Source organism: Anomalospiza imberbis, chromosome 3 (assembly GCF_031753505.1).
Source record: "Anomalospiza imberbis isolate Cuckoo-Finch-1a 21T00152 chromosome 3, ASM3175350v1, whole genome shotgun sequence".
NCBI lineage: Eukaryota > Metazoa > Chordata > Aves > Passeriformes > Viduidae > Anomalospiza > Anomalospiza imberbis.
In genome coordinates this window covers 85,522,320-85,542,236 of record NC_089683.1, presented here as the reverse complement: position 1 = coordinate 85,542,236, position 19,917 = coordinate 85,522,320, and the positions used below count along the sequence as shown (strand labels likewise).

The 19,917-nt window shown below is 43.8% G+C and overlaps 1 protein-coding gene across 7 annotated transcripts in view; it reads right to left on the bottom strand.

Annotated features, from left to right (window-relative positions):
- The window catches only part of TTC7A (tetratricopeptide repeat domain 7A), a 205,865-nt gene that overhangs the window by 27,217 nt on the left and 158,731 nt on the right, over nt 1-19,917 (bottom strand). For 6 of the 7 annotated variants that reach the window (XM_068185514.1, XM_068185512.1, XM_068185515.1 and 3 more), the window contains one exon: nt 9,659-11,369. The exons of the other annotated variant lie outside the window; for it this stretch is intronic. In XM_068185514.1, coding sequence (XP_068041615.1) covers nt 11,148-11,369 — 222 coding nt within the window. In that variant the 3' untranslated portion in view covers nt 9,659-11,147. Of the gene's footprint in view, nt 1-9,658; nt 11,370-19,917 lie in introns of those variants that run through there. 7 annotated transcript variants of the gene reach the window in all.

Sequence of the window (19,917 nt, the reverse complement as noted above, 5' to 3'; positions counted from 1 at the left end):
CTTGTACCTTACACAGCTATAATTATAACCCTCCAGGCTAAGTCAGTACATAACAAAGATTCCTCACTTCCACTGGGAGCTTGCAGGTGATATTGATACAAATCAAATGAAACTTTGGCCTAGAGGGGAAAGCTCCAGCACAAGGCTACTTGGAATAATTACAGCCATCATACAATCCATGGCATTCTGAAATGAGCTGGCAAGAAATATTAACCTGACTGAAACTCCAGCCTTCTTACAAGTTGAAAGCCCTGGAAATGACTGCAAAAGCATCAGGGTGGGCTGCAGGTTAGTCCCAAAGATGTGTATGCTCCAGCTGGCAGCACATCTGAGTATGGCAGTTAGTTAACTGTGGAGTAAGAAATAAGTAAAAAAAAAAAATTTAAAAAAGAAGAAATGCTTCCTGCTTCTGCATGTCAGCAGCTACTGCTTTACCCTTTGCACATTGTCAATTCAATATGGATTGGTTGCTGACAGGGGAAGGAGCCTGGATGTGGAAGGTGTTGCAAATATTGCCTGCAAAGTAAGTAGGAGACCTGGAAGGTGGCAGGGGGAGGAATCAATGTGATGGAGAGAGGGAGATCTGAACTCCTGCAGCCTCTGTGCTCTGGTGTTCCATGTCCACCTTAGAAACCAAAGCAGCTTGTAAGCAACTGCTAATGCAAGATAGATTATGAATCAGCAGCCTTCAGTCTCCCAGGAATTACATGAACAGTTTTCTTTATTGCTGGAGGTTACAAGAAATTACCCCTGCATATTGGGGCTGTAAGGTTCCTCAAGAGCAATACAAAGCATTTCACACAAGGACTGAACAACTGAAGCGTCAAGGCTATAACAGGTCCTGATCGAAACACATTAATTTGCAAACACAAGTGAAGCAAGGTTACATATTTCTGCTGGAGACTTACAAGAGGAACATCCCTTGTAACTATTTAGATTTTTCTACTCTAGGAGCAAAGGGAAGGTGATGCTAAAGTCAATGAGAGGTATGTTGTCCTTTTCTGTAAGAAAAGCCAGTGAATTTTAAAACAGTTCTTTCTAGTGAAACCAAAACTGCTGTGATTTTGAAAGCAACTTTGTTGTCCTGGAGCTATAGTACAATGATTTGTAAGTTGAAACAAAACATAACTTTGTTTTAGTTATGTTTTAACTGACAGAACTGATAATCTTACTAACATGTTCTGGTTACAAATGAGTGTTTTCTAAATATAACAGTGAAATTCAACTCTTGAACAAAACCACTTGCTGGATATTGAGCATTTCTTTATACATTTTGCATATTGAAGTTACAGGACCCACTAGATGGGGATGAAAATTTCTTGTTTTGCACTAGGTTGGTAACATGTTTCTCTCATGTGGGATGACAGAAACGCAGCTCTCAGCATTTTGGTTTTCCTGGTACAGTTATTAACATGAGTGAAAATGTGCATACACAGGTTTAAGAAAATTGACAGACTGTCAAATCCATTGATCAAATGTTCAACTTTTATCAGAGACATAAAAGTTGAAGACACTTTTCAATGCAATAAGACAGACAACTGTGAGTCTCTAAATCAGTAGTGAATGGTGAGCCCTATATGACAAATCTTTTAACTGTTTGATTACAAATTATTCATGCTCCTCTTTTTTACAGATGTTTAGGGTTTCTTTTTTTTCCCTTAAAGCTCTTCAACATGCACACATCCCTATCTTCCACCTCACTCTCCCAAATGCAATAATCTCTGTGTGTGATTGACCTAAGTGATCACCATGGTTTCCAATTAAATTCAGGTCCCCATAGAGGTCTTTTAATTAAAAAGCTCTAATAGAATCTCAGAGAAAAGTTCTAAGTCCCCAGTCTTCAGGCTGTGAGCTACAGATCCCAGGGGTGTCTGTGGCCAACTAGTACGAGACCCTGAACATGTCCTTTGTGGAGAAATTTGTGTTAGTGAATCTTACAGATCTAGACATCCCATGGAAAATTCCTGGGGATCACACAAACCTGAAAAATTCTATAGTAGGCTGCTGTTGAGTAGTAGGTAGTGGCCAAGAGAGAGGTGAGATGGAAGCAGGTGTGCACAGAAATGTCTTCATATGAAATTCCAACTGCAGTTTGTGCTCAGCCTGTGTGAGGTGCTGAGCCTCACTCCCAGTGCTGCAGCACAGGGTAGCTGCCAGTGCTGCACCCACAGACCTTGGCTGTGCTTTGCTACATGTAAAAGTGCACTTGTTTGGGTAGCAGGACCCAGATTATTTAAGAATCAGTTTCTACCCAGAAAAAAACAGCTGCAGATTTTAATCACCATCACTGGCACTGCAGAGGTATGATTTTCAAAACTGCTTGGGACTGTTCTCTATTTATTTCAGTGGGGCCAATCCCAGCTTGTGTGCACAGGTGCGCAGAGCAGCGTATGCTGATGTTTACTCATCAGTTGGTACTGTTCTCCAGGAAACCACCTGTGCTTGCTAGACTGTGGATGTAGTGTTTGGTAATGTGCAGAAGCACTTAAGAACATTTTCACACCAGGAACTTCAGCGTTAGACACGCAGGAGAACAAAAAGTGGAACTGAAAAACACTTCTACACTCTTGCAAGCACAGCACTGGTTGAAAAGTAAAATTCCAGAAAAATGAAGCCACATATAGAACTTGAAATAACTTTGATGAATAGCTCTTGGCTGGAAGACAAAAAGAAAAACTTAAATGTTCTGTGTCGATTGTTTCAGAATTAAACTTCTCGAAGTTTTGTTTCAAAATGCTCTCCCTTCTGGCAATTCTCTGAAAACTTCTGGTCATGTAAATCTCAATTACTAAAGATACTGCTTGAGGAGTCCTGTCAGAACAATGTTTTGTTTAATTGGAAGCTTTTTAAAGCTCTTTATTTAGTTGAAAATCTCTGAAGTTTTTCTTCAGAATGTAGCATAAAATAATTTTTTTTTCAGCTTATTACTTCTCTGTTAGCCAGCCGAACAGAAAGGACTTTGCAAATACCCAAGAGGGGATGATGGGAGAACAGAGAAAATTAAAAAAAAAGATAAAAGCTTTGGCTGTGATAACTCATCCCCTTGGCACAGTACTATTCCAAGGCCAGACCTGGACCACTTGTCCAGAGGAACCTGGTGTCCAAGGTACATTTCTGTACCTTGTAATTGCACCAACCTGTGCCTCATGTAGGCCACTCTGATAAATTATAGAAGTCATTTATAGTGCATTAATATAACAAGTGAGTGGGAACTTTCATTAACTCCTCCTCCACAGAAGAGACCTTGGAAGAAAAAGGGGTTTGAAGGAGGGCTGTGCCGTGCTGTGACTCGGGTATGGTAGTCAGGGGTGGGAGGCAGACTGCAGAAAGGAACAGAGCCTGAGTCACAGTGAAGCAACCAGTTCTGCACAGAGAAACACCCCTCTCTCGGCTCCACTCCTGGCAGAATTGGTCTTTCATATGGTGAAAAATGGGGATGAAATACCTCCCTTGCTACCCTTCTGAAAACACTTCAGTATCCTCAAAGGGGATTAAAAAGCAGCATCATTATAAGTGGGAAATGAATTGCTCTCTTGCTGGATTTAGCAGCTTCCTGTTTTGGAAACCTGAGATACCATCTCAAATTTCTGTTTGTTGTCAGGCTGGAAGAGACTCAGAGGCTGCAAAGCCTCTGGTGAGGCAGCGTTTCATTTACTAATTGTCTCTGCCAGACAATGCCATTTAAACTGGGCACAAAATCACCTCTAACCTCCACTGACCAGAAAATCGCTATATCCTTAACTCCTATCCTTTTGAAACAGTACCCAGCACTGCAAACCCAGACTGCATATGTCAGCTCCACTCACTGGACAACAAAATACAGGGATAATTATTGCTGATTCATTCAAACATCCTGGTTTACAGACATAATTACAATATAATAAACAACTGCATTATAAAAAAAGATGTCTGACTTGTCATGAATAATGTAATGAAGTGTTTGCTTTGAGGACCATGCTGCTTGACAGGCACAGGACTGGCACACTGGAGAGGGGTCTGGGTCCTGTGCTCTCTGGCTGGACTGGGGTCTCTGGTGAGATACAGAGAGGTCTTTGCAGTCAGGAGGCTGCTTGGCATCTACTCTTACTCTCAAAGAATGAGGTTTTTGCATGTTTCTGTCAGAAAAGCTGGTGAAGCTGAGCTTTGCCTCTGTGAGAGCTCCTCAGTAAGGAAAAGATCTCCTGCTTTACAGTTTTTATTGCTCTTCTGCTTTTTTAGGCCATGATGCAATGCCTGCCACTTTTGCTGTATTAAATTCAGTTGTTCTGCCTACCTGCTTCTCCTCCTCCATTAGCCAGATGATCACAGCAGCTATATCAGTTCTAAATGGGATCAGACCTAGAAGTTGCAGCTCTGACACTCAGGGCAATGACCTGCAAGGATTTTTTCCTCCACTGTTTAACACTTGCTTAAGTTGGAGCACTGAGAAAGCCCTTGAATCTTGCCCTTCAGCTGGTGCATCTGGGGATGTTTTGGCTGTGAGATGTTGCTCTTTGTTTTGGAGACAACACAGCACAGGAAACTGGCTTGACAGCTACAGCTCATTTAAATGCTCTCATGGCTGCTACTGGCAACGCAATTAGCCAATGTTGCCCACGTCTATTTTCTCTAACACCAGTCTTTAAAGAGCAGGAGGTTATTTTTCCTTTGTTGCAAAGACTGGTTCAGGCACGTCTAACTGGGATGTGACATTTCCTGAGAGATGTGGTTAAAGACAAAGTAAACGCTGGTGCTTTGGTGACTCCACAAAAATCTGATCGCCTGAGACTGTCATGGAAGAGAGCATCTGGGAGGCAGCAATGCTTCTCATCTCTTCCCTTGGGAAGTTTATGGGACTGCTAAATATCAGGAACTGCTAAATATCTGGACCTCACATGAAGCAGGAATATATTATATGTATCTGAACATTCTGGTGCAGAAAGAAGTGGAGGTATGAATAAAATATTAAAATTAAATCAAATATATCATAATTTATTAAAATTTATTAAATTATTCTTAATGACCTTTCAAGAGTATCATGTCAAAATTATCACTGAAATGCAACTTGGTTCTCTGCAAGGGAAGAAGTGATTCTTTATTAAAGGTGGAGCTCCCAAACCAACTGGAGTGCCTTCCAGCAAAAATAAGGGGCAAAAAGGCTTATTTTCTTCCCATTTAAACAGAAAGGGAATATTAAATGTCTGTGTGATGCAGAGAGGGTACAGGCAATGTACCAGCATTAGGTACCAGCAAAGATGAGTGGTCTCCCTCAGAGGGCACTGAACAATGAAATTCTCCAGCTTTTGCTGGGGCTCAGTTGCAAGCCTTCAGTTGGGCTCCTGCTTGGAGGGGACATGGAAGCCTTCTCCCTCCCTCCCTCCCCCACACCAGTGTTTTGCTCCCTCTCTGTATCAAGAGAAAGATGGGGAAAAAAGTTAGAGCCATTATTTTATTCACTTAAATTTTCAATTTTTAAGACCATATGAGCAGCTGAAGGACTTAAATCTGTTATTTCCACAGAGGAACCTTGTTCTGCCTGAGTTATGCTGAGTACACTCATAAACCAAAGCAGCCACAGTTATGAAGAAATGTTCTTCAAAAACCTCATCCTTAATCTCATTTGAGTATGAAACTAAGGGATGGACTTTTTAAGCAGGCCCTCCTGAAACCTGCCCAAAAGATTAGTATGCCAATGCACAGAATGCTCTGGAAGCTCTTGAATGGACCCATTTTATTTCCAAATAACCACAGGAGTAACTGTTTGTAGCAAAAAAGATGATTAATGGCATTGTGGCCAAAGTAAGGTAAGTCCCTAAACTTGACAGCATAGTATTTGCATATTACCTTGATGTTAGAGTTTCTCACACTACCTTTGTTTATTTTTACTGGATGAAGCACAAGAAAAGCATGATGCTTGCTTAAATCTCCACAAATCCAAACATCTGAAGCTACATTGCTCCATTTTCCTGGCTCTGTTCCTCTCTAGAGGCATGCTGCTTGCATGCTTACTCTCATTTTTCCCATGAACTACAGGGTGTAGGCCAAAATACCCTTTGCAACTGGTAACTCCTAGGCACACTGGGTTCCAGTTAATACAACAACTGGACATTTCATAATGCTTGGAACATCTGTGGCATGAATAAATGCAGCAGGAAATATAAGGAGCATTTTTTGTTTTCCACAGGGTCAAATTTATTAAATTTGGTGGAAATATCATACAATGACAAAAGAAGTTAAGTTACATGGAAAACTGATTCTAACACCTGTGACAGCTGTATCAGAGTGGCATGTAGGACATGCTTGGATGTGCAAAGGCTGAGCACCTCTCTGTGCACTGGCTCAGGGAGGTTCTTTACTTGTATCATCATGGGCTGCTACACATGGCACAGCATTGCATCCCCAACAGTTGCTTAAGCCACTGACTGGCATGTCCTTCTGTGGGAAAATGAGCTGGATCTTTTAGTATCCAGTCACCTGGGAACCTGCCTTGGTTTGCTGGAGCTGAAGGCACAAACCAGTTCATTAAAAGCAAAGTTGGAGGATAACAGTTGGATGGCAACTGCTGGGTAAGTGGTTACCTCCCTTCCTGCCAACATCACTGATGGACGATTTAGCTTTCCATTTCTGGGAAAACAACTTTCTGTCTGATCATGCACTGATATCCTGCAGCACTGAACAACAACTCAGCAGCAAGGAAACCGTCCCTTGGAGCCAGGCTTAGGGAGCAGTCTGAGGGTCATTGAACCAGCACAAGTGATGGGTGTTTGGCACACAAGATGCACTGGGCTGGTGGCAGCAGCCACCCTGCAGGTGGCAGGCGCCAGGGCAGCCCTGACAGGCACCCAGATGGGTGCCACAGCTGTCCCTTTGGGCACAAAGCAGCTCCCCTTAGCCAAATAAGGAGGGAGAAGCGTCTCAGCTCCACATGCCCATTGCATAATTGTCAAAATATGCCTGTAATACAATTGAGTCAGAGGGAATTATTGATGCAGCACAGTTGCTTTGGGATGCCTCCGTCTCGTAGGCTGAACTGCAACTATCAAATCTCTGTTAGTTTGGTTGAAAAAAGATCATGGCAGTGATGTCTTTTCACTAAAAAGGTTTCCCATTCTGCTGACATTAAAAAGAAATACAAACTAGCTAAACTCATTCTTTACCAAGACTCTCTGAAAATTGAACATTTTTTTGGACAAAATAACTGTAATTCAAACTGCAGCAGCCAGTGCTGTGCCTGCTTTGGTACCTAGCCAGTGAATTTTCAAGTAAACACCCTCCAGGACTGTTCTCCATTTGTATTTATTAGTCATTACCAAGAAAAGGTAATTAGCACTTCTGAAGCATTGTGATAATCAGTAGTACGAACTGCTTCCAATAGAAATGGACGGGGTCCTTGCATGGTGCAGGATCTGCTGTACTCTCTGTACAGAATGAGCACACGGGTGGGCAGACCTCAGCTGGGGGAATGCTCGTAACCAACTGCTCCAGTGGTACTAATGACACTTTACACGGGATAAGGCAGGGAGGAGAGCTGTTCCCTGGCCTATTGGGCTTCTCCTTCTGTTATCCTGGAGGCAGAGTCACGTTTGTTACAATATGCAATCCTCCTTGTTGGTCAAAGGCAACGGCACATACCGCTCCTTTACTGCACAACAGGAAGACAGAAGGTAATTATTTTTTCTTTTTGCATGTACTCTGCCAAAAAATGGAAAAGAACCTTGTGGTGGAACAAGAGGACCGTGATACTTTAGGCAATTATGTGGGCTTTTTATCTTCCTCTTTCAAAACAAATGAATAAGAAAACTCTGTTAAGACTAAAGTCAGTGCTAAAACTTGCAGAATTGGTTCCCCAAAGTTATTGCACCCCAGACTTCCATTACTTATGATCTGTAATAATCATATGACAGATGGGATGTAAATCTTCTGTTCTTGAATCTCAAACCGTGAGCATTAAGCATGCCATGCTCCCTGCCATGCATATTACTGAGCTCAGGGAAGTAAGTCTATCAGATTTATCAACACTGCTATCTAAATAAATACTACAATACATAGGCTTGTCTGAAGCAGTTGTCTTTGTTTTTCTGTTACTGGAAGTGTGAACAAAATCCAGGCTGAGTGAGAGAGGAAGCATGTAAGTTTGGGAAGACTTCTGTTTTGGTGAGCACGATTAACAAATATAGCTGGAGGATTTACCCCCAAAGTACTCGTAAGTCTGCAACAGCCACTCTCTTTCCTGCATTGTACAGAGCATTTCAAGCCAATACAATACCCTTCCAGCCAAGAGGTACTTTGCATCTCTGGGAAGCATGCAGGAAATCTCAGGATTGAGTCCAGTATGTAGGCCAAGTACTTTGTCTGCAATTGTTGCGGGGGCTGTGGTGTGATGAGCTGGTAGAGGGTACCACAGCCCTCTGATTCCTGTTGATGATGGCCTTTACTCATGTACATCTTCTCTGCCACACATGGAGTAGAGGCTCTTAGGACTGAGATTCCAATGCCAGCAATGCTCATTAATGCACCCAAGATGGGACCACTCTGGCAACATCTCACTTGTTGAAGCACTCAAAGTACTCATGACTCTTCCAGGAAAATGAGTGCTGTGGCAAGTCTGATTATCATCAGGATGAAGTTTGCCTAATCACAACATATGTGATGGGCTGGTGGCTGTTTGCAAGCTACGCGTGCAGAAGCAAATGGATCTGTGCGTGTTTGCTTTGCAGCTGCTGCTGGGAAACAGGCACCCTCCTGCCAGGTCACAGACCAGCTATGTTACAGACCTCTTAAAGCAGTTCCTTGGTGGCAGAGGTGGATGCGCAGCTTGTACTCAAATAGCTGCCCAATACACAGAAGTTTCTATGGCAGTGCTTTGCAAATATACATTACACAATGGAGCAGCGACGCACGACCACACGGACTCTTGTTCTGTGTCTCACACAGAAGCTTCGCTCCCACCCTGGGAACTGTGGAGCAGAACAAACACCAGAATATCTATCTATATATATATATATATATATCTGCTTAAGTCTATTGTCAGATTGCATCTGACTGTGAAACTGGGCTTAAAACACCTGGGTAAACAATTTACATATTATGTCAACAACTGCACCTCTTCCCCTCCCCTTCCCTCTTTCCCCCCTGCAGTGCAGAGTGAGCTGACTTCATAGCATCCTTCGCAGCAAAACGTCTCGTCTGCATCTTTTTGTCTTCATGAAACTCCTTTAATTCTGGTACTTTAACACCTACTCCTGCCTCTGCTGATGGTGCTAATGCAAACAAGGAATATGGCTGGGGAACACTGTCTCCTTGGAAACCTGCCCCTGGCCTAAAAAAGTCCTTTTGGGTGCCTGTGAGGCACTGGAAAGCCAGAGGACTTATGGGCTGAGCACCTTTCATGGCTGGGCTGCTTTCACATGGAGTGAAATCAGCCTAGATCAGATCTGGAATACCTCAGTGAACAGATAAATAAGCCAGGCAATTGCATCTGCATCATTTAAGGGGAAAAAATAAAAATATTGGCCTGAGTGCACCAGGTTGCTCTGAGGAACCTGAGAGCAATGTGCTTCCCTTGGTGCAGAGGGAAGGCTGGGGGTGGGAGTTCTCTGATGGTGTGGGCTGGGAGCAGGATAAGGGCCCAGCTCTCCATTAGCCTGCAGATTTCCAAATAACTGTAAACAATGCTGACTTCAAGTCTGCTGCCAGAGCCTCAGGCTCCGTAAGAAACAACCCTATCTTATTTATTGCCTGAGGATATTATTATTTCCAGAGTGAACTAGTTGTGGATCACAATACTGGGCAGAATTATAGTACAAAGTGTGCTTTAGTGCAAACTTACAAAGCCCCAGCCCTTTTTTTTTTTTTTTTTTTTAGAAAAGTGCAGCAAATTACTGCATCATCTTTACCTTGGGACTTGTCTGGACAGGTGTGTGTGACAGCACAGTCTAGCTCCACCTCACTGCCAAGGCCCTGGAGAGGTCAGAGAGAGCTAAGTAGCAGCTCATCAGGGGCTGTGCCAGCTGCATCCCCTCCCTGGCCACAGGGAGGCTGTGTGGATCAGAAGTTCCTCACTACTACATCTGATAGGAGACACAAAATTATGCCACTGAAGGCTCAGCTCCGGACCTCTAATGTGAAATTTCTCTGGACAATCCACAGATTTAGTTTTAAGGAAGAAGCAATTCATATACACCCATACTGCTTTCAGCACACTTTCCCTTAAAAGACTGCTGCCTTCTTTTGCATCATCAAAAGCTGGATATGAAAATGCTTTGTGCCAGGAATGGTAATGCAATAGAGCACAGAGTTCAGTCACTATATACTGGTCAACACTACATTCCTCATTAAGCTGATGCCTAGGTGATTAATAAGAATGAAGCTCAGAGCTTATAATTAGTTACTTCATGTAAGGCCTTTCAATAAATATGTAAGTGGAGATATTTACATGTTTTTAATACTAGTTCAAGTGTGAACTGATTTGGCCTTTGGTCTTTCCGCTTTTGTGAATTATACTGCAATAACTGCTTTATTTTTAAAAAAGTATTTTTAATTAAAAACGAAAATTTATTTTTAAATTGGTCTAGGCAAGTGCTACACTAAATATAGTGAGCATATACAGTATATAAAAGCAAGGCAGGAAAAAGGATTATCAAAATAGATGAAATAATTTTGTAAATACCATATATTGCATGTCTATTTGGTGCAACGGTCATTCTTGTCCTGTCAGATCTGTGGGGAGAGAGCCACATACTTAAACACATCTTGGTCATGTTAGTTGGTGAATTTACTCCTATTTAGAGCAGATCTGGGCTTTCATTCAGGACTTGGGGGTTTTATTTTCAATGAACACTGAAAGGTGCAAGTACTTTGAACAGCTGTACCCTAGCACAATCTTTCTACAGTCACCTTGAACCAGCACTTTGAAATAAGCCGTGCTATTAACTTGAACAGGAGGCTAGCCAGGCATCTGTGAAGAAAAAGGCATTCTCTGTTTCTGCCTGTTGCAAATCTACAGTTTGGCTTGTCTAAACTAAGCCTGTACACCTGAGCCCCGTCCTGGAATTACTTAGCCCAGTACAGGTTACAATGGCACTTTTCTGTTGGGCTTCTTCTTTGTTTATCTGCTTGGTTTTGGTGTCTGTCCACGCAATGAAGATGCCTAGCTGCAGGGAGAAGCCTCAGAGCTCCCTGGGTATGACGGTGAATGGAATGACAGGACTGCTGGATTCAAGGTCCAGGGCAGTAAGGAAACATTCAATGGCTGCTTCGTTTTTCCCCTGAGCTTGCAAGACCTCTCCAAGGCTGTTCCAGGCAATGTGACTGGTGGTCTGGATCCGGATGGCATCTCTGAGGACTTTCTGGGCCAATTCCCTCCGCCCAAGTCTGCTCAGCACCAGGCCCTGTCAACAAACAAGTGACGAGCAGTTAACAACAGCGCAGATGAGAGGAAGAAATGGAGCACTCCAAGCTCCCACCAAGCTGTCCTATGAGTGCAGGCACAGGCGTCCTATGGAGGGGGCATCTTCACCTATTTCTGAAGAATAAAAGTGATCAATTGTTAAGTTCTGTGGTTTTTGATAGTGATGCACACTTTAAAAAGTAATTATGAAAATAATTTTTTAAAGCAGATTCAGATTCAGCTCTGCAAGTGCTCCTGCTGTGTGTTACTGGGAGAGCGTTCACTGGTGCTATACAGAAGAAAGGTTACAGGCCCTTTAAGCATCCCTCTCTCCTTGCCCAGAAAATATACATAGGTTTGACTACAGCCAGCATCTGAATTCATTCCTGCACATCTGCAACACCCAGCTGAGGCTGATAAAGACTCTCATCTCCTACATCCTGGCCACACTGAGATCTTTCTTCTCAACAAACAGGGGGCAGAGGGACGAGGTCTCCTTCCAGCCTTCTATGGGCAGGCTGTATGTAACAGCATGGGATGTAACAGCTCTGTCCTCCTGCACTTCAATGTAGATCCTAAAGCAGTGTGGGAGAGAAGAAGGATGGAGGAACCTTGTTTAAAAAGCTGTCCTTAGGGTAAGAAAAGACACAAGTGGGTGTAACCATCTGGAAGGAACAGGAGGGGGAGAATGAAAGAAGTGTTAGGAAGAACATGTTTTCCTGTAGGGCTCTCATGGATGTGTCTGAACCCACAAAGCACCTAATGAGCCAGGCTCCCTGTTAATTACACAGTAGTCAACCATGTCGAGCCCAGATGTTCACATGGGCTTTGCAGGCCACAACATATCTGTGGCATTTCTCTACTTCCTCCTGAAGGTGCACACACCAGGATGAACCTTCCACCAGTTTCATCCAGGTGTGGCCTCTGGAAGAAGCAGCCAGCACTGCCATGTCACCTGCCAAGCTCTGCATGGCCTCTGCCCACATTCACCCATGAAAATGCTGGCAAGTGAGATGACTGCCTGCCTTCATGCTTTTCCTGGGACAACGTAGTAGGTGGATGCATATATATATATGAGGAAAAGCATTAGCTTAATTTTTAATCTAAATGCCTTTAGTGCATATGAAAAGATGTAAGAAACCTGAAATCTCTCACAACTAGAACCCAAGTAAACTTCTGATGAAAGAATGGTGATGCTTTCAGAAACAGTGAAGATTTTTCCTCTGGTTTGTTTTGTTTGCTTTTACAAAAGTACCATTAAACACAGGGTGCATCAGCATCCTTAAGGCCAGTGATAGTACTAATACCTACAGAAACACATTAATTTGCCGGAGAGAAAAATTAAGAAACAGCCATTTAATCAAATATTGGTGGTGCTATGAAAAACTTCACTGCCTCCTTCTTGCCCATAACCTTGACCTGAATGATCAACTCAGTATCCAATCTGATTGTTTAGAGATGCAGTGGGAGTGTTTTTTCTTTAGGTTCCTCTCTACGTAGGAAAATGACAAGGCAACAGGGTCTAATCTTACAATCCCCTTGAGAACAGGCATAGGTGGCACAGAGGTTCCCTGGTGGGAGAGGCTGGTTCCCCTGGAGGTAGCTGGCTGGAGATCACTGCAGGCATGTAATGGCAGACTGGAAGGAATTTGTGCAATTATAATTTGAGTCACCCACTTGACAGGGATAATGAGGCATAGAAAGGGCAAGTAGTGTGGCCACAGCAAATCTGCTGCTGAGCCAAGAATAGACAGGAGCTATCTTAGCTCAAGTTTGTCCTGACCACAAACCCACTCTTCCTAAAATCTCTTCCTGTTGTGCTGATCGAGCAGAGCCGATTGTGCTCTCTGGTGGCAGGGGAGCCAGCGCTGTGCTCACCCTGACACTAAGCAGCATCGAGCCTCTCAGTGCTCTCAGAGGGCTGCTGGCCCTGGAGGCACAGGGGCCAGCGAGCCTGTGCAGCTGCTGCCTGTCATTCCTCTCCAACGAGGAGGGGAATTCCCTGCCCGGCTGACATCTCGCGCCTCTCAACAATGCTGCAGTGAAATCCACCTCATCGTAAACTGCTCGTGCAGCACAACTCCCTTGCATGCCCCAGCATCCTTGCTGGTCAAGAACCACAACCTGGTGTGGCTTCCCTGCTGTGGCTTCCCAGTGTTTGCTGTGACTGTGCTGGAGGCCCAGGAGGAGCACTGTGTTCTGCACACCCAGCTGCTGTGCCCACCGGGGGCGGATGCCCACCAGGAAGTGCAGCTCACATGAAAATTTCCTCTTTGGTATTCAGTGTTTTCAAGCTTGCCAGTTTGGCTGAGAAAACATCTGTGAACCCTCAGAGAGAGCTATTCCAGGCTCCCCAAAGCCAGGGGAAGGCCTCCTGTTGATGCTACAATATACTGCACAAGTGAAAAACTGCTATGTTTTTGGAGGAAACATTTGCTAAAGCAGTTTGAGATTTTCACCTCCTCCTTGCTTACATGCACAGCTGTTGGTGCCAAATGCTGCCCAGGTCTGTGGCCCTTCCCAGGCATGCCACCATCCTGCTTCCCCCTTCTGATGAGGAACAGCCCCATCCCCTCTTCCTGCACGCATGCCTGGACTTCCATGCAGTGTGGGCACATGACACTGGGCTCCAGACCTCAGCCCAAGTGAAGGCTGGGGTTTGGCCAACACAGGTCTGCCAACACTCCCCAGCCCCGGCACAGACCTAGTCCTTTGCCCAGAGTGAACTGTGACAGATGGTGTCAGCCTTTTAGCAAGGCTTAACTGAAGCGGCACAAATATGCTGCTGATGTTTAAAGGACAGGTTGAACATCATTAATTCTGTGTGCAGGAGAGTTTCTGGTTTTGCATTTCCTCTCTCCCCTCCTCCCCACACTACTCCTTGCAAACCACAAGCATTTTGAGAGCTGGAGGCTGAACAAACCTCAAGCCTCAGGAAGACGCAGCACTGAGCACTTGAGTTTTTGTTTCTCTGAGGTATTTGCACTTGAGAGCTTCTCCTTGCTACTGAATTTCTCATTTCCCCATGGAGTCTGGCTTGCTATAAACAATGCCTGCATGTTGTTGCTATGTAGGTCCAGTGCAATCTGCTTACAGTGCAAAAGAAAAAAAAATATATCTAAATTCAGAAAACCACCCACTGACAGGCAATGTGCGTTTTTATCTGGAAGATTTTTTTAAAAAAAGATTTTTCTAATGAAAGTTCAGCTCCTGAGTTTCTATGGAAACTCATCTGCTTGGTGTGCATGCATAATTTCATAAAGTCAGGTCTCAGGAAGAGGAGCAATTAGTATAAATACAAGCAGGAATATGATTAAGGGTTTCATCCTCTTATTCCTGAAGATGGAGGGTGGGACTGGGTTTTGTTGTCTTTCCTCAGTTTCTATTTGTCTTTTTGCCAAAACAATGCAGAAACTAGTGTACAAGGTAGCCTGACTCCTCTGCCACCTCCTGGCTAGCACTGGCACTTCTGGTTTTGCCCAGTGATTTTCCTCCCAAAGATGACAAGTACCTCTAAGTACGGCCCTCTCTGTCAGTGGTGTTGGTACTGAGTCAGACTCTAAGGAGCAATGAGGACAGGCTTATTTTTAAAACTCAAGCGTATTATAAATAGTAAAAAAAAAAAAATCCCAAACCAACTCAAAAGGTGAGTGGGAATCATTTTTCCTTCAAACTCCTGTGGGCAGCCCAGCCCCTTGTCAGCCACACACAGGCATTTCATGTCCTGCTTGCACCAACACAGCTGCACAGTGCTGGGGTATAAATTCACTCACTCACTCACTCACTCACTCACTCGAGAATGTCTGAGGGTAACCTCTGCAAATGAATTTGATTTCTTCTTAAGGTCTGAAGATGTACCTTGGCTCTTGTAAACAGAGGCAGAGTGGTGAGGGCTGAGCTCAAGCCAGACTGTAAAAGACAGCGCTGAGAGCTCTGGCAGAAGCTCAGCTGAGGTGAAGGGCTTGGCACAGCGAGACCGGGACAGTCTAGCAGGGTACGAAGACTGAGAGGGGACAGTGAATCTGGTCTGCTGATTTAGTGTGCCTTATGCTGACAGCTGGACTCCTGAATTGATGGTTTTTAATTTCAGGGAACAGAGGGTGCCTATGGGAAGCTTTTTCAAAAGTATTTTTGACCTCGTTTGCAAGCAAAACAAACAAAACCTAAACCACTTCTATGGCGACACTGGACTGGACTCCCTTGCCTTCAGTGATGTGATACTTAGTAACTGATACTTGTGTGAGGCTATTTTTGTTTTAGAATAGGAGAGCCATATTTCAATTTAAGTTAGATGAGAAAAAAAAGTGACTTATTTTCAATTTTCAATTTTCACTAATAAAGTAAACATAAGCCACTCTTGAAGTCCCACTTTTAGAAGGTCATGAAATTTCTACCTGTGCCTTTATTTCCTTAGAGTCTGACAAAACCTCTTCAAATGTTAGCTCATAAAATTTCCAGAAAATAGTGCCGGAAAGACATTATGGAAGACTACAAAATAAGCCTCATGTACAAGCTGGAGTTTATTTTTAGTAATGAAAATCAAAACTTTCTTTGCAAATGTTTAGTTCAAACACCTGATGAGCTGCAGGGAGTTGTCTCCTTCCAAATAGATGGCACAGATTAGCTCATTCTTTCCTTTGGGGCTTGTATTGGGAAGACATGTCCAGAAAAACATTTAATTTCATTCCTGGAAGGTTGCTTTTTGTTGTATTTGCAAGATATCTCATTTTTGGAGAATTTGTATAGGTGGACTAGACTCTATCCTTTACAAAAGGATTTTAATAATCACATTAAATGCAAATTCTCACTGTCTTTGCATAAGACTCTAATTCCAAAGTGAGGTTGTCTTTGATGCTTGTCTCTATTTAGCAGAGCATTTCTGCCTATTATGGTCTGAATACCCCAAGAAGTTTCCAAAATTAATCACTTTGCTGCTGGGCTTCTTTAAGTGCATTATTTAATTAATTTCAAGTTAAACGCAGTATCCCTACTGTTTACTCTAAACTGTAATGTGGACATGTCACTTGTGGTTAGTAGGAGGGTGATCGGCAGCTGGCAAAAGCAAGGCATGCTGCAGAACAGTGATCGTTCAGAAGTGTGCTTATTCAGCAGAACCCTACAAAAAGCCTTTCAAGATGCATTTGGCATTTGGTGGCAACAGTCTCATGTAACAGAAAAATCCACACTGCTGCAGGGCAACACATGCTTCTGTAATTATTTAGCAATCAGAATAAGCTGTAAGCAAAATCTGCTGCATTAACCATGAAATATCAGTGTCCTTTTAGAAAATGGTGAAGATTAACCCTGGAAATCCTAGGTCTCCTAGAATAAAGAAAGACATGTAAGTAGCCAATTGCCCTGTGATTCTTTCCCCCTACATTCACAACCTTTACATCTCTGAAGAGCCAGGATTTTTTTTAGCTGTGAGCAATGCAGTGAATTTTTGTTGTGCTGTCACTTAGTCACTCAGTGCCTAACAGCATGGGGGTAGCTAATCACCCATTTTGCTGATTCAGTCCAGGTTATGGTGAACCTGAGCTAAACATTTGAGCTCTGTTTACTGAAAAGACACTGTAGGAGTACAGGGAGCAATCAGAGTCCTCTCACTGAACTGAGTTAGAGACCACATCTTAATTTGCTGCCCTAACAGAGGATGACTGGGATTCACTTCTGGGAGAAAGCTTGTCTTTAAGTGTTTCTGCTGCCTCCTTTGTTGAGAGCAGCTTTTCCTCCTCTTCCTTCCCCCCCTCCAACTCCTCTGCCCAAGATGCTGCATCCCCTGTCAGTCAGTGATGCTGAATTGCTGCATTTGATAAAGCAGAGGAGGAGAAGGAGAAGGGAGGAGAGGGAAGGCAGGCAGGGCCACTGCAAACACAGAATGTGTGAAGGAGAAACGAAGGAACAGTACTGGTGTGGGGGAACTGGCAAGCACTGGGAAAATCAAAAAACCTGAGATTGCATCATGATTTGTAGCACTTGTACACTGCCTGTGGGTTTTAACTCAGTAGGCCCAGACTGGAGACTTCAGCTCCAGTACTGCAGGCACCAAAAGGCAGCCTAGCCTTTGCTATTGAAACTTCACTGCAGCCTCTTTGTGTGCTAAAGAGGAGTGTGAGGGAAGGGAAGAAATGAGACTGCAAGGAGGAATCAGGAGAGACAGACTACTTGAGTGTGAAAACAGTGATGACTAAAGCCCACCAGAAACCTGGGCACATAGATATGCTTTACCAATCATAGTGAGCTTGCAAGGAGAGAACAAAAAGCAGAAGAAAGAAAAGACCAAAAGTGATGAAGTCCTGAAGAGAGGGACATCCCCTCCCTTAGCTTGCCAACGTGTTTTCCAAGGCAGCGAGTAATTGCAAAGGCAGCATCTTGCCCAGGCCCCCTATGAGGCCAGGGCACCCCCTGACCCGCAGAAGGGAAGCATTGTGCCATGCCACACACTGCCCTCTGCCCAGGCTTGCTGTCTGTATTGACTTCATCAAATGTTAGCAGGGATGTTTCTACTGTGTTTGAAGCTTAAATATGATAAAACATTTATTGACATAAAAAGCAAACCCTAAGGCAGCATTTCAAACCAGAAGGCTCTGATCTCTTCACAGGGAGGCTCATACAGGCCTAGGGAGAATGAAGAGTTTTTCTGCCTTGTTGGATTGTCGTCACTTAAGCTTCATACACAGCAGAATCATCTGCTGCATGCTGAATATTCTCTAGACAATTCTTCCTTTGCTGAGACCTACATGGAGACTAAGCAGGAAGCAAGGAAACCTAACAGGATGCCTCAACTACATATCTGAGAGTAACTAAATCCAGTATTTGTTTCACAGTCTCTTCTTCTAGCGAAGGAAAGATTTCTCCCAGCCCTGATCTTAGCAGTTGTCACAGTAATGTTGCAATAGAGAACACAGAAGATTCAACTATGACTCAGGCTCATAGGGTCTGTAAAAATATGCACCAAAAGAAGTTCCCAAATAATCATAAATAACAATTTAGAACACATAATTTTTAACACAGGGTCCAAATTCTGCACTGTACCAGCTTCCCTGGCAGAAAGCCTTGTTGAAATTAGTGAGACTCAGCCAAATATATCCAAGTATTTAAAAATCTGTGCAGAATTGAAACTGATAACCATCAGCAAAGAGAGAAAAGGCACGTAACACACATGCAGGATGTTGAAGAGCGGCAGGTAACCTGCTGGCTAAAGCACTCAACTAGAAAGCAGTAGCTGTGCTCCACTGGCTGCTAATACATTTCACACTGAATAATTTGTCATTACTCAGGAACAATTCCGACAGCAGGGACAGAGTCAAGGGACAAGCTTTGAGAAGTAGAAGTCCTGGGTTTAAGTGTCCTTAGACTAACGAGGCTTGAGAACTTGCTTCTTTTGTGCCCAGGGAGTACATGCTAACTTCTAGCAAATGTTTTTAAGAGGGTAGGGCAGCTGTTAAGCACCCCATTGCCCCAGGGGGGGTAAAAACTCTGCCTTTATTTTGATAGTAAGCAGGTGCCTATGTTTTGTTGCACTTAACAAGATGTTGCTGCAGATAGCTGGGGAATGTCTAGGCTTAAGAACTGGACATTCAATTAATCTGAGTGTCCACAGTGTGCTGTGGCTGAGGAATAGGGAACTTCTGCTTTCTTAGGTATCCCTCCAGTGCCAGTGCTGGATCTTTCCCCAGTTTTTAATGCACTGCTTTGCAACAAAGGAGGGACTGATGTACACATTTCCAATGCATGTTATCTTCCCCTCTGCACAGAGAGTACATCTTGTCTGAATGTATGAGTCATGAACAGGTTCTCACAGGCAACAGTTTCAGCTTGCGGAGGGTCTCGGAGCCTCAGTCCCACAGAACTTATGGCCAGAGCAAGTGTTGCATCTGGTATGGCAGTGAGGAGGGGCACCATGCAGCAAAGACATGCTTACAGAAGCACACAGCATGGTGATGTAGATTACAGCATATGTCTGCTGAAAGGAGAGCTGAGGTATTTAAAATATCTTTATTTGCTTAGTTTTCCACTACTGACAGTCTCTGGGAAAGCATATGATTAATGATATCCTGCACACAACTACAGCCGGAGCCTCCGTGTGCAGTATCGCAGCTGAGCGCTAAGCTTAGCTGAGCTGCTGGGAAACACAGCGAGCCGGGCAGGAACACACTGCTGTGGTCCAGCCAGTGCTTCCAGATTCTGCTCCAGTGCCTCTGATCCCGCAAGGAGTATGTTTCCTTATCATCTCTCAACACAGAATCTCTCCTAAATCATAACCCTCCATGTACAAAGAGATTTTGCATTTTTTATTACATGCTCAAAAGAGAATGAATGAAGAAACTCCTTGAGAAGGTAAAGACTTGATAAATGCTGCACATAGCATTAGTGTAAATGGAAGCTCCACCAACACTGGAGAGCTGTGATGTTTTCATGTTTCCCATCTGTTTGGCAAAAAGGGACTTCTGCTTCCTTTTCTTGACTGTGGCCAGCTTGGTGTGTATCAGGACAGCTTGCTGATAACCTGGAAGTCCTGCTAATTCCCACAAACCTGTTTGTGCAGC